General features: G+C 41.6%; 1 protein-coding gene across 2 annotated transcripts in view; it reads right to left on the bottom strand.

Annotated features, from left to right (window-relative positions):
- The window catches only part of LOC115463383 (COBW domain-containing protein 1-like), a 79,674-nt gene that overhangs the window by 14,939 nt on the left and 50,168 nt on the right, over positions 1-14,567 (bottom strand). For both annotated transcript variants that reach the window (XM_030193835.1, XM_030193834.1), the window contains exons 9-12: positions 11,101-11,187; positions 7,979-8,023; positions 4,075-4,131; positions 1,842-1,893 (exon numbers count right to left, since the gene is read on the bottom strand). In XM_030193835.1, the coding sequence (XP_030049695.1) occupies positions 1,842-1,893; positions 4,075-4,131; positions 7,979-8,023; positions 11,101-11,187 (241 nt within the window). The remainder of the gene's footprint in view (positions 1-1,841; positions 1,894-4,074; positions 4,132-7,978; positions 8,024-11,100; positions 11,188-14,567) is intronic.

The following is a 14,567-nucleotide window of genomic DNA, read 5'->3' as shown; positions in this document are numbered from 1 at the left end:
CACTCTCCCTATTGTTATTTATCTGCTGGCTGATATTCCATGCGAGTTAACTGGCTAGGAATAACCGCCGATCGGTTAACTTGCATCTCGATGCATAACCAGTCATTTTCAGTGGCATTTAACTGGCTAGTGCCAAAAATAAATCAGATGATGTTGGGGGCATTCTGGGGATGTTACCGGTTAAGTCTCAATATTCGGAATTAACCGGCCTGGCTTTGCAGGCAAATAAGATCACATAAAAAGCAGTCCTATCTTTGCCCGTTAATCTATGTCTGGTTAAGTCTGAATACTGAACCAGATATTCAATGCCAGTCACTATACAAAATCAGTGTGTAGCTGGAAGCAGGATTTGCAAACCAAGGGAGCCTGTCAGGAGAGCTTCCAAATAGTTAATTATAATATTAGTATGATGAAAGAAACTATAATATATAATAGGACAGGAGAAGAAGGAAAGAGACAAATAAAAAAAAAAAAGAAAGGAGACAGAATGGAGGGGGAAGGAACAGGCTTTAAAAGTGGGTAATAGAGGTGTAAGAGGGATCACGGAGAATGCCATACTGTGGGAAATGCGGACAATCTTTCTCTAAACATCATGATCCCAATGACCCCCCCCAAGTTTGTGCTTTTTGGCATTCAGGCTCCCTAGAGGTTTCATGGGTTTATTCTGAAGGCCTTGCTTTTAGCTTCCAAATGTATATTGGTCAACTGGTTGGGGTAAAGGAAGCCTACATTATGGCTTAATGGAGGTGTCAATTAATTCAACTCTTAATAGTAGAGAGGATGGGGTAGAGAGGATGGGGATCGATGAAATGAAATCAGAGCAGTGGAGAGCATCCAAGCCATACTGAAACAGCTTTGGAATATCTCAGTCCCCAAAGTAAAGGGTGTAATAAATACCTAAATGGACAAATATGTAAATGAGTGAGCAAATGGAGGATAACAGTTTGTGGGTGGCATTTGCTAACTAAGGCAGAGTTTATGGCAGAAGGATGGAGTGTGGTGCAATGTATAATATCTAACCCTGATACCAAGAGGGACGGGAGAGGTTATCTACTGCAGTCTTGTAATAGAGAAACATTATGCTGAAATCAGCCTAGGTATTATGGTGCAACTGGACTGTAAGTTATCATTATGTATTTGCTTTGTTTACATATTAATGATGGAAAATCAAGAAATTAAAAAAACATAGAAATATATAGATTGTATTTCTCTTTTTTCAATGTATTTCTATCTTTTTCTATGTATTTCTATGATTTTTACATAACTGTAATTTCAACAACATATACTTCATACACTTTAATTAAAACAGTTTGAGTTACTAAAGTGCAGAAAATGTTTGCACTTACTATGTGGTAAGAGCCCAAATTACTGTATGATAACTGAAAAGCTTGTGCTGTAACATCTGGAAGTGTTCCTTACATCTTTCCATGGAGTTACAGCACATGATAAGTGCAGTGATGGTGTGGATGCAGTTACAACCTCTTATTCAGGAGGCAGCAAGTGCACTGCTGCTATTAACAACATAAGAACAGCCATACTAGGTCAAACCAATGGTCCATCGAGCCCAGTATCCTGCTTCCAGCAGTGGCCAATCCAGGTCAGCATCAAAGACAGTAGGTAAGTTATCACGTGCTAACAGCAAGATGTAGTGAATGTCTATTCTCCACCCTATTCCATTGGATGCAGTTAGCATGTGAATTAGCATATGCTGCCACGCCAGTGTCTTAACTGTTCCCACGGCCGTGCACTAACAGTTCCATTCACTGCTTTACATGGTAGCTGCTTACCGCACTTTAGTAAAAGGATCTCTAAAAGTTGAAAGCAGCTGGTCAGATCATTACCTTATCTAGATGCGGTCGTGTGGATTGCACATGCTGTAGTTTCTTCTGCAAACTGAAAATAGGCACAATTTTGAAATTCACTGAAATGCAATAAAGCAGATTACAAAATTTCTATTTAGCTATTTTGTGAATGGTTACTGGGGCAAGGCTATAAAAGTTGGAGGGTGATCAAGGATACCAAAGACTGGAAGATGTATATTGGTAAAAGGAGTTTATTGAAGTGCGAAGACTAGCCACAATGTTGTGTTTTGGCCGTTAGCCCTGCATCAGGAGTCTAAAAATGTGTATTTATAATAAAAGTTAAAAACAAATCAAATACAAAACAATATACATGTAGAATATACATAAATAAATAAAATATATGCAAAACTAAATACAACAGAAAACTGTATTTCCTAATAATGGGTACAATAAAAATGACAAATATGTTATAACACAAAATGTATATAAAATAAAGAAAGTAAACGTGTAATAAGTATTTAGAAACATATCAACTATAAATTGATATAAATGAATTACACAAATGTATATACATGTACAGAACAAAATAAAATGTGTATAAATGTATATATTAGTGAGACATAAAATATATTTAATATAGTTGGAATGACCCATGGTCAATAAAAAGATATGATAAAATATGATTCAAAAACCATTCTAATTATATATTTTGGAAATAATAAGATGTGCACAAACTTGCTCAAATTAAGAATCTATTTTCCAAATCTTAGTACAAAACATCAAAAAAGCCATGAAAAGATATGACACAAATGTGGATGCATATATAGAATATATAGAATATTTCTCATCTATAGATATTTTACTATGTCAGGGGTGTTCCAAAACGTTACATGTGCATTAGAGAATACTGCTTGAGCACACTTAACTTGTGTGCCAGCATTTACACCTGGTTTCAGCAGGCGTAAGTCTAGAGCCCAAAGTTACGCATGAGATTGGTGCTTAAGCCTGATTCTATAAAGAGCATGCACCCTTTATAGAATCACCCTTAGCACTGAATTTTTCCAGTATCCACTTTGAGCACCATTTACTGGATTAGCCCTATATGCTTATTTGGAAGTGCAAGTTTTCACAGAAAAAAAAGTACCCACACAAATAGCATGGAGGCACATCTGAAAGTTACTCTCATGGAGGTCATGTTGCAATGATCTTCGGTACACCAGCCTGGATCAATAACGCTGACAACTTAATTCTCCTAAAAAATACAGTTCAGGCCTGGCCTGGACAGCTAGGAAGCAAAGCCTAATTCCCTACAGCCTACAGGCCCAAAGCCACCCCAAAACTAGCCATAACAATATTTGGAGGCACTTATCAGAAAGCGCTGCTAAATATCAGCTCTGACTTCTTTGGCACTATCCAGTTAGCACTAGGTCAGTCTGGGGCTGGAGTCAAGGCACACCTGGAAGTTATACAGGCACCACAGATATTCGATGCCAGTGCCCAGATAACTGGGCAAGTAGGACCACATAAAAAGCAGTCCTAACTATGCCTGGTTAGTTATCTGGGTACCAGCACTGAATATCTGTCACACCCGGATAATCTCTGGCAGCCATGAGAGTTTTGGGGTATTCAGTGCCAGATTAGGCCCTGTGCTGAATATCTGGGTCTAATTCAGCCCACAGTGATCAGCACTTCAAACAACGCTGACCGCTGCATGTTATCAACTGGTTAGCTTTTGTGTTTCTTTTATTTTTACTCAATAAAGATTTTTTTGTTTTTGTTTTTAAAGATTCTATATAATTCTTGAAAGTAAGTCACAGATGTATCAAGTTGTTGCACTACAAAAGTTTGCCTTCATTTCTAATAAATATGTAAATGTATGAATGTTTAAGCTAATATTTATATACCACCTACAAGTTAATAAAAACTATCAATCGTGTTATTTGATTAAAATTGCATAAATAAATTTTCTTTTTAAAACTATCAAAGCAGTAAACAATAAAGTAAAATCATAAAACACAATACAATAAAAATCAATAAGACAAAATTAAAAAAAAAAAAAAAATATTCAAACAGGTATCCCTTTAATGTTCCACGCACCAGCACTTTCAAAAGAGCAGGATAAATAAACACTCAAAGAGCTCAGTATATTGCCAGCTTACACTCAGGATACCTGGAGCCAGCTATAGCACAAACTGCATTAAGTTCCTGGGCATCCATTGCCACTTTATAGTTTAAAATTTATTTTTTACATAAAGAAAAAACAATACTGTACCCGATTCCTGAAAAGCTGTCAAAAGCATGCAAATCTAAAACATGAGCGAGGTCAACTCTAAAAGAAAACAGAGAAATAATGTTCAGGAAAAAATACCGCATGCATGATTTATAGCCACATATGCATGAAAATAACTTTATAAAATTATACATTGTGTGTGTGTGTGTGTGTGTGTGGCAATTCCATGCAACACAGTAGCAATTTACCAAACAAAATACATAGCTGCTTGATGAATCCCACCAATAAACAAAGGGGTTGATATTCAAAGTGATTTAGCCTGCCAGAAATGACTCCTGGCCTATTAAATCGCTTGTTCGGGGCTAACCAGTCATTTTCTGTGGCATTTAACCAGTTAGTGCAGCTGAAAATCACTGGTTAGCGCCTAAAGCAAAACAGACTATTCTGGGGGCGTTCCCTTATATGGAAGTTAAACCCTGCTTCATGCATCCCAGGATACACTGGGCAGGGCGCTGCCATTTTTAAGTGGAGCCCACTGAGAAGGAGGGAGTGCTAGTACCTCTTCCTTCAACTTTCAAGGTACTGGGGAGGGGGTTGGGTTGCGGACACCACTCCACCACTACCCCACCATGGAAAGCATTTGGGAGGGGCAGCTCAAGTTGGGCCCTCTGTTGTGGATCACACTGGTCCCGCGGTGGCAGCGAGGACAGGAGTCCCACTGGACCATTAGGGTGGTGTTTTGTATTTGAGTGTGGTGTCCGGGGCCTTTCTGATGGGGGGGGGGGGGGGTTCACTGAACCCCTGGGTCTGTCAGTAACAGTCTGGGCTGACACTAACAACCTGGGCTGCCTTGCCAGAGCAGGGGGGAGGCTCTCCCTTTAACCCTAATACCTGCTCCAAACTGGCGTAGGGTTAAGGTGGTAGGAGTGCGGGAGCATCAGAGTGCAGTTCTCTGATCATGAGGGTGGGGAACACCAATGAGCTCATTTAAATGTCATTTAAATGAGTTTTGCGGTATTCCCTGGCGCACTCATTGTTTGCTGCACTAGAGCCCTCTGATCATTCTGCACAAGTAAATATGGGCTCTAGTGTGGCACTAGTGGCCTCCAGTGGCCGCATTTACCTTCCGTCAACGCCTTATGAGGAAGTATGGGGAGGAGGGCAAGAGACTGAAGGAACTGAAGGGAGAAGCACAGAATGAGTGAAGGATATGAATGACTGCAGGATGAGAGTGAGGGGATCAAAAGGGGTACAGCATAGTGGGGACAGGGTGAATGAACTATTAAAAATACAATGGGGAGGCTAAGTGTAGTTGGGGATGAGCTGGGAGTTTACTTTTATTTATTTATTTTAAACACTTGATATACCGCGAGTGATCCCTGAGGTGATTATGCGGTTTAAAATTTCTATTACAGGTACTTTGTACAGTCCCTAATGGGCTCACAATCTAAGTTACATATATTGTACCTGGGGCAATGGAGGGCTAAGTGACTTGCCCAGGGTCACATGAAGCTGCAAAGGAAATTGAACCTGGTGTGTCAGAATCTCAACCCACTGCCGACTGTCAAACAGCTGTTTCCAGGTCCGCAACCCGCTGCACTAACCATTAGGCCACTCCTCCATTCCATTTGGGTGCCGACAATATTCAGTGCCAGTGGGATTGTGGAGGAGAAGGAATCGGCCTGTCTCCCACTCCATGATCCCCTCTTTCTTGCCTTCTCCCTTCCACTACTCCCTGGTTACCCTTAACCAGTCCCTCCACTCTCCCTTCATCGCTTACCCTCTTTGCTCCTCCAGTCTGAGATCCATTCTCCATCTCCTTCCCTGAGCCACAGATCCACTCTCCTTCCCTTATTTTCCATCCCCCTTTTCAGCATTAAACACTAAGATCCTGGCCACTGACACATAAAAATACCAAATTAACTGGACACATGAATATGTTAGGAAATTACCTCTTTTTTAAATAGAGTAAAATACAATTTTTAATAATCAAATATGCATATGTGAAAAATTAAGTAAATATTGCCCTCTCTGGTCAGCCCACTTAATTTTTCTAGTGCAGCCAAACACACACACACTTACAGAAGCAGAGTTACCAAGGACAAACAGTCCACATCCACCACCCTACATTTGGGAAAGATGTACAGAACTGACCCTTTTCAAGTGATGCGACGGGCTATTCAAGCAAAGCCAGGTCATGTACAAGTTCACTACAATCCTTTCATTCTCTGATTTTCCACCCTAAACCAAATGAGTCCACACAGAATACCAAGAAAACATACTTTAAGAAAAGAAATAGGATACAAAGTAGAGAATGATGCGGAGACTAAGTTTGTCCCCACGAACACTGTCCCCATCCCCACCCCTTCCCCGTGAACTCTGTCACCATCCATAGAAGCCTCAACAGTTGATTTTATATATTTTTATTACAGTATAAAAATGAATAATAATAAAGCAAAAATAGAAGATACATCCCCCCCATCTTCCCTCCCTCCTCCCCTGCTTTCACCAATTGATCCCCTTCCCTACATTCCCTCCCTGACCCACTACAAGAAACACCCTTCCCTGCTTCCATTCAGCAAATATAAAGCACTCCCTATACTCAAGCTAAGGGTTCTCTGTTCTGTTTTTTTTTAAATCCGTGGATGAATAGAAAGTCATCCACAATATCAGGCCCAGGGGGAGGAGAGGAGATGGTAAGGTAAACAAACTACAGAGAGCAGCACATGTCGGACAGGGAGGGAGGGAGGAGGTGGTGGTGGTGGGGTGTTAGGGGATTTGACACTGTGGGAAAGGGAGGGATTTAGCACTGCAGCTCTTAGATAGAGGAAACAAAAAAAAACATCTTTTTTTGCCCTCCTCCGCTAACCAGAGAGTGCACCAGGGGGAGGAGACTGGAGTTGGTAAACAAACTACAGAGAGCAGCACATGTTGGACAGGTTGGGACTCGGGAGGAAGAGAAAGGGAGGGGGATAGAAGGGAAATGCTGGGACAGGGGAATGGAAGGGAGATGCCGTACTGGTGGTGGTGGGGGGGGGGGGGGTCGGTCAGGTGATTTCACACTGTGGGAATGGGAGGGATTTAGCAGCCCTTAAGGAAACAAAAAAAAAATCTTTTTTTGTCCTCCTCCTCTGCTAACCTAAGTGCAAGGGGAGGGGAAGAGATGGTTACAGGGAAATTATAAGGCTTACCAGCTACCTAAGACAGACAGAGCTTGACCGGAGAACAGTGGAGGGCTTCTTCAGAACAGGGGGAAAAAAGTCTGAGTCTTCTCTCTCTTGGCTGTCCTCCCTCCCTGCACATGCCGTGCGCTGCCCTGCGAGTCCACAAAGGAGAGGCAGTCCTTTCCTTTGATGACTCTCTGAGCTGCACCAATGGGAATTGTAAATAAATTTGAAGTGACTCAAGAGAGGCCAATCAGGGATCCTCTTAGTGATAAAGTCACACTAGTAGATGAGTGTCTTGCCTGCCCTGCAGCTAAAGCAGCCTGGAGGAGGCGAAGCAAGCAGCAATGAGTGAACACTGCAGAATGGATAGAAAAAAGGTAGGCGTCCGTTTTACTACGGGTGCAGGGGTTATTACCGCTCCTGCGGGGTGAGGAAATAACCTCTTTTTGCACCCGTGGTAAAACTTAGAAACTTTCTTCCATTCCCACGGTTTAACGTCTGTTCACTGCTCCTGTGTCATTCTCTAATACAAATCTTTTCACTATGTACACAATCCTAAAAACTAGATTTCTATGGCAAGAGCAAACTGCAAGATCCAACACATTGACAATAGTAGTGAGCTCCATTGATCTGACACACAGAGAATTAACAGTAGTATGCTGTCACTGCTACTATTGAAGGGGGAAGCACAGCAATCATTTGCTCAGGATAGCAAAAAAAGGCTGCAACAACTCTGTTTCATCCCTACATATAGACAACAAAGAAAAGAAACACAGTACCTGGATCTTTGGGTTTCTATTGTCTGGACAAGACCATTTATAGACCTGAAACAAAAAAATATATAGAAATGAGGCTGAGAATTCACTAGTATTTCAGTTTTCTGTAAGGGATAAGGACAACTTTGAATGATAAATATCTGACATCTATGCATTATAGCAGTACATAGACTAAACCCTTCTCATTTTATTTCTTTAAACATAATTTATTATTTAAATCTAAATCTCTAATCTGGCTACAGATTCATTTAGCAACAAGATACTGCAGAAGGAGAAATTTGAACTTACCTGTTAATCTCCTTTCTTGAGTCCTCCCAGACCAATGCAGATGAGTGGGTTTTGTCCCCCAACCAGCAGATGAAGGCAGAGAAAAAAAAAGCTCAGTGGACTTCACTCCCCTTATTGGCGGCTGATGCTGCCTTCAGCTTCTCAGTATTCTGAGACAAAGCTAAGACAACTAAAGGCAATTCGCAGCGGCCTGTTTTGTGTTTTCTTCTTCTTCCGACAGCTCCAGAGCAGCCGTAAAGTTAACTTGTTAGAGACAGGTATTCTGGAGCTGTGCATCGCCTGGAATGTTCATTAGAATACTAATGACCTCACTGTAAAATATTTGCATAGGGTCCTCAGTGGCTGCTAATGGCACATATTACAGTCATGGAAAACCTCTTTATGCATTACTCACTAAGGAAAAATTAATTCTTACCTGATAATTTTCTTTCCATTAGTCCCAACAGATCAATCCAGAGACTTGTGTGTTGTGTCCCTCTACCAGCAGGTGGAGATAGAGAGAACCTTCGAGGTTTGCTATATGTGGACCTGTGCAGCCAACTGAACCTCAGTATGAACAATAGCAAAACAGTGGAATGGAAACAAATAGAAAACTCTCCTGACATTGTCAGACCAATTGCCCAACATACTTGCACCACTTCTATATTTATTTATTTTATTTTTTAATCAAACAAAGGAACATTCAGAACAACGGAACTCCAAAAAAACTAACCAACCGCAACAAAACCGCAGACAGTAAACCCAGGTGGGTGGGCCTCTGTTGGGACTAATGGAAAGAAAATTATCATGTAAGAATTAATTTTTCCTTCAATGGCGTCCCACAGATCAATCCAGAGACTTGTGGGATGTATCCAAGCAGTCCTCGAGTAGGGCAGGACACCCCCAACCCGGCAGAAATCACCGACGAGCCAAACACCACATCTTGTCGAGCTGCCACATCCACCCAATAATGACGAGTGAATGTATGGACCGAAGCCCATGTAGCTGCCCTGCAAATATCTTCCAGAGAAACCAAACAGGACTCTGTATAGGAGGAAGCTTGAGCTCGCATAGAATGAGCACTAACTTGCAAAGGGGCTTGCTTGCCCAATGCCACGTATGCCGAAGAGATGGCCTCCCGCAACCAACGGGCTATGGTGACCTTGGACGCCATATAACCCTTCTTACTGCCTCCAAAAACGGGCACACTATCCAGCACCTGCTCAGTACCATCTGCTTCTCCTGACTGCTCCTTGCCGCTCAGTTGAAAGAACGTTTTAAGGTTGCTCAAGTTTTCTGCCCACATCTCTATACCCTCCCATCAACAGGGATCTTCCCCTCAGTCCATCCACTGATAACGGAGAATGATTAACTTAGCAGGGTTTTTAATACATCTCCCATTGGAACTCACCAACTAGACTCCCATCACTGGTAATGATGTCACTTCCTCCCTTCCCTTTATTTTATATTTCCTCCCAACTTATTTTAGCCCAGTCACTGCAGTACTCAGCCAGAGGCCATGCAACAGGGCTCCTTCTCTGATCCCATCTCTGGTCAGTATGTGTTATCACTTGACAGCAACATCATTCCCATTTATACCTTCCCCTAGGGACTATAAACTCTGGAATCCCAAAATGACTCAGAGAGAGAAAGGCCTGCACATTAGCACTGGGCCACCAAGCTGGACCAAAAATGTTGCATTGCAATGTTTTCTTTGAACTACCCATTTATCTCAGTACAGTACATAAGAAAATAGCCATACTGGGTCAGACCAATGGTCCATCTAGCACAGTATCCTGTTTTCCAAACAGTGGCCAAGCCAGGTCACAAGTACCTGGCAGAAATCCAATTAGCAACAACGTTCCATGCTAGCAATCCCAGAGCAAGCAATTGCTTCCCCATGTCTGTCTCAATAGCAGACTAAGGACTTTTCCTCCAGGAACTCGTCCAAACCTTTTTTAAACCCAGATACACAACTGCTATTACTACATCCTCTGGCAAAGAATTCCAGAGCTTAACTATTTATTGAGTGAAAAAATATTTCCTCCTACTTGTTTTAAAAATATTTCCATGTAACTTCCTTGAGTGTCTTTGTACTTTTGGAACAAGTTAAAAAAAATCAATTCAATTCTACTCATGCTCAAGGGCCCACTCTGGTGGAGCATGGGCAGTGTTGCAATTATATATATACATACAATTATTCGTGCTCTTGAGGTGGTGTAAATGTACATGAGTGTAGCCAGACCTTGACAGAAGGATGGGCCAGAGCCCAAAGTGGGGAGGGGGGCACATTTTGGCCCATCTCCCTGCTGCTGCTGCCCCCCCCCCTGCTGCTACTGCCGCTCCACCTCCACCGTGCCCCCCCCCCCCCCGGCCACTGCTGAAATGGTACCTTGGCTGGCAGGGGTCCCCAACCCCTGCCAGCTGAAGCGTTTTTCCCTAAAATGAACGCACACAGCACAACTCAGAGAAAAGAAGGGTAGGCAATGTAGCAAGACCAGCACGGGACAAATGTTTCAGCTGGCGGGGGTTGGGGACCCCGGTAGCCAAACCGGGGGGCCCCAGAGCTGATTTGGGGGGGCTGAGGCCCCTGTGGCCCCCCTGTAGCTACGCCACTGAGCTACCCAAACCTTCTGTGGAATTAATGCTAGTATTTATAAAGACACATATATGCCTATCTCTTTCTATAAAATAGGCACCTTTCTGCCTCTTCTGTCTTGGCGACCTGTATAAAATTACTCTGAGCTCGCCAGTGGTTCTGCTGTAATAAGTGCCCTGATTAAAGAGCTGAAAGCCTTAGCAGAAGTGAGATGAAAGTGACAATTACAAACAGTGATGAATGTCACTTTGCTTCTTACCCAAGAGTTCTCTTTACTGCAGTCAGTTCTTCCGGAGAAACCAGGTCTGTTTTATTGATGAGTATTAGATCTGCCAGTGCAACCTGCCTGAACAAATTTTTCAAAAGAGAGGAAAATAAAAAGTGTACCGTTATACAAACATCCCATCTTACACAATAAAAATTCACTCCTCCCTCTTTGTTAAAAAATGGAAACATGCCAGAGTACTGCCCTTGAGTTAAAAAAAAGTATATAGAGAGGGAGATGGGGTTTAGCTTGCTTTGTATCTATGGATTATCAATGGTGGCTTTTGTTGTTGTTCGGTATAAATATCTGTGTTTTAGCTGTCCTGAAAATAATAAAAATTATAATTAATATATATATATATATTAATTATAATATATATACACATGCATGCATTGCACTATGCATGCATTATATATATATTATATACGCGTGACCTACTGAGAGAAAAAGTTACCACACATGGGGTACATGACTTATTTATACTATAAGATAGAGGGGTATCACCTGCATAATTCTACAAAATTCCAGATATGAATTACATATTTTTTTAAAAAGAGAAATATCAATAAAATAGTATGTTTTTTGGAAAAATGCATCTGAAAAATAGCAAACTTAAAATATACTGACCCTACAGTACATGAAAATTAAAGTTGCCCAAATTTGTATCCTCACTTTTGGTACCTTTTCATCTCACTCAATAGGTTATATATACATACACATACATATATATATTTCTGTATCCTCTGATGCTCTCAGCTTGTTCAGCTGTGAATTGATAGCAAAGCATAATAGAAAGAAGACAAGGAAGAAAAAGAAGAAAAGAAAAAAAAAGGGTGGGGAGAACAGAATAGCCATACTGGGTCAGACCAATAGTCCATCTGGCCCAGTATCCTGCTTCCAGCAGTGGCCAATCCAGGTCACAAGTACCTGGCAGAAACCCAATTAGTAGCAACATTCCATGCTACCAATCCCAGGGTAAGCAGTGGCTTTATCCATGTCCATCTCAATAACAGACTATGGACTTTTCCTCCAGGAACTTGTCCAACCCTTTTTTTAAACCAATATAAGCTAACTGCTGTTACCACATCCTCCGGCAGTGAGTTCCAGAGCTTAACTATTCTTTGAGTGAAAGAATATTTCCTCCTATTTCTTTTAAAAGTATTTCCATGCAATTTTATTGAGTGTCCCCTGGTCTTTGTACTTTTTGAATGAGTGAAAAAAAAAATCAATTCACCTCCACTCACGCCACACCATTCAGGATCTTGTAGACTTCACTCATATCCCCCCTCAGCTGTCTCTTTTCCAAGCTGAAGAGCCCTAACCTCTTTAGCCTTTCCTCACACGGGAGCAGTTCCATGCCCTCTATCATTTTGGCTGCTCTTTTTTGAACATTTTCTAATTCTGCTATATCTTTTTTGAGATACGGCAACCAGAATTGAACATAATACTCAAGGTGAGGTTGCACCATAGAGCGATACAGAGGCATTATATTATTTTTGGTCTTATTTTGCATCCCTCTCCTAATTATTCCTATAATCCTGTTTGCTTTTTTGGCCGCTGCCACACACTGGGCAGATTTCAGCATATTGTCTACAATAATACCTAGGTCTTTTTCTTGACTGCTGACTCAAAGTGAACTCTAGCATCAGCTAACTATGACTTGTTTTATTCTTCCCAACATGAATCACTTTGCATTTGTCTACATTAAATTTCATCTGCCATTTGGATGCCCAGTCTTCCAGTTTCCTAAGGTCTTCCTGCAATTTTTCACAATCCGCATGTGTTTTGACAACTTTGAATAGTTTCGTGTCATCTGCAAATTTAATCACCTCACTTATCGTTCCAATTTCCATATCATTTATAAATATGTTAAATAGCACCGGTCCCAGTACGGATCCTGCAGCACTCCACTATTCACCCTCCTCCATTGAGAAAAATGGCCATTTAACCCTACCCTCTGTTTTCTGTCCAATAACCAATTCTTAATCCACAGAAGGACACTCCCTCCTATCCCACAGGAAATCCTTGCAGTTAAAATTAACAGTTCTTTCATGCCCAAACCAGATGCGTAGGCCTCATTGCAGCATAGGGGTAAGGGAAGACATAAAAGTCTGAAACTGAGTGATTGGCAGTGTCTCCAGCGTCAAAGAAAATAATGAAAAAACTTAGTGCAAACCAAGTAAAAAAAAAAACAAACAAACCTCAAGTAGAGTCCACCGCTAACAAACAAATAAAAATACCTCCCCTCCAAAAAAAAAAAAAAAACGTAAAATCAGGTCCTATTGCATCATAGGGCTAATAGACAGCACAACAAACCTAAGCTGAGTTTCTGACATGATATAAAATTTAATTTAAAAAAAAATAAGGGGGGAGGGAAAACACTTAACACTGCCACATGAAATCCTTGTAGGTAAAGTTAACAGTACTTCCATGATCAAACCAAATGCAGGGACCCTATTGCAGCATAGGGCTAAGGGACAGCATAAAAGTCTGAAACTGAGTGTTTGTCAGTGTCCCATGCACCAAAAGGAAAAAAAAAAAAAAGTAATATCCATTTGTAGGGATCCTAGACCCAAAGGCACAATTGGGGGCAGATGAATGCAATCCACAAAAGATTTCACTGTCCTTGGAGTTCAAATGAAATCAATTTGAGGTCTCGAAGTCAGGGTAAAAGTAATTAGTGCAACCCACATTAACATCCAAACTTCAACCTTTAAGCACCAAGCGAGTCACAAGGGCTCAGAATCACTGACCACTGGCTGCTAAGAACTGGCCATGGCCATAGGAGGATCCAGCAAAAACATCAGGCCCACGCTATTCCAGGACATAGCAGGGACCCACACTAGGGTCTCAGGTCTAGCCAAACGGCTCTCCATGAGGGTCAAACAAAAGCAAGCAGTCCAGTGGTCATCCTTGTGATGCGAAATTGTCCAGGGCGTTAGCCAAAAACAACCATAGGGCTCATACAGCGTTCATCATCTCGTCTCCTTAGCTACCTTCTCTCATAGGTTGGCTGCTTTCGAAGTACTGGGCTCCTGAAGATGGTCCAGAAAACTACACGCCACAGCAGGTGTATCAAAGATATGGGCCTTGCCTTGGTGCAGCACTCTTAAGCAAGCTGGGTAGAGCAAGGCAAAATGCAACTTGCATTCACCCAATGTTGTGCAGACGGAAGCAAAATTCTGAAGCTGGGCCGCTACATCCGCTATTTTTTACCACAATGACTTCCACGCCCTCATCCTATCATTCTTCACCTCCCGCCTTCACTACTGTGATGTTGTTTACTCAGGCTTATCACATTCCTCAATAAAAAAAAATTACAAACCCTACAAAACACAGGTATCCATCTGCTCACTCATGCCCACTGCTTTGATCATACTACCCCTTTTCTGAACATCACCATCGGCTCCCTGTTGATTACTGGATAACTTCGAAAATAGGACTACTGATTTTTAAAGCTT

Source organism: Microcaecilia unicolor, chromosome 2, assembly GCF_901765095.1.
Source record: "Microcaecilia unicolor chromosome 2, aMicUni1.1, whole genome shotgun sequence".
NCBI classification, from domain to species: Eukaryota; Metazoa; Chordata; class Amphibia; order Gymnophiona; family Siphonopidae; genus Microcaecilia; species Microcaecilia unicolor.
This window is presented reverse-complemented; position numbering and strand designations above follow the sequence as displayed.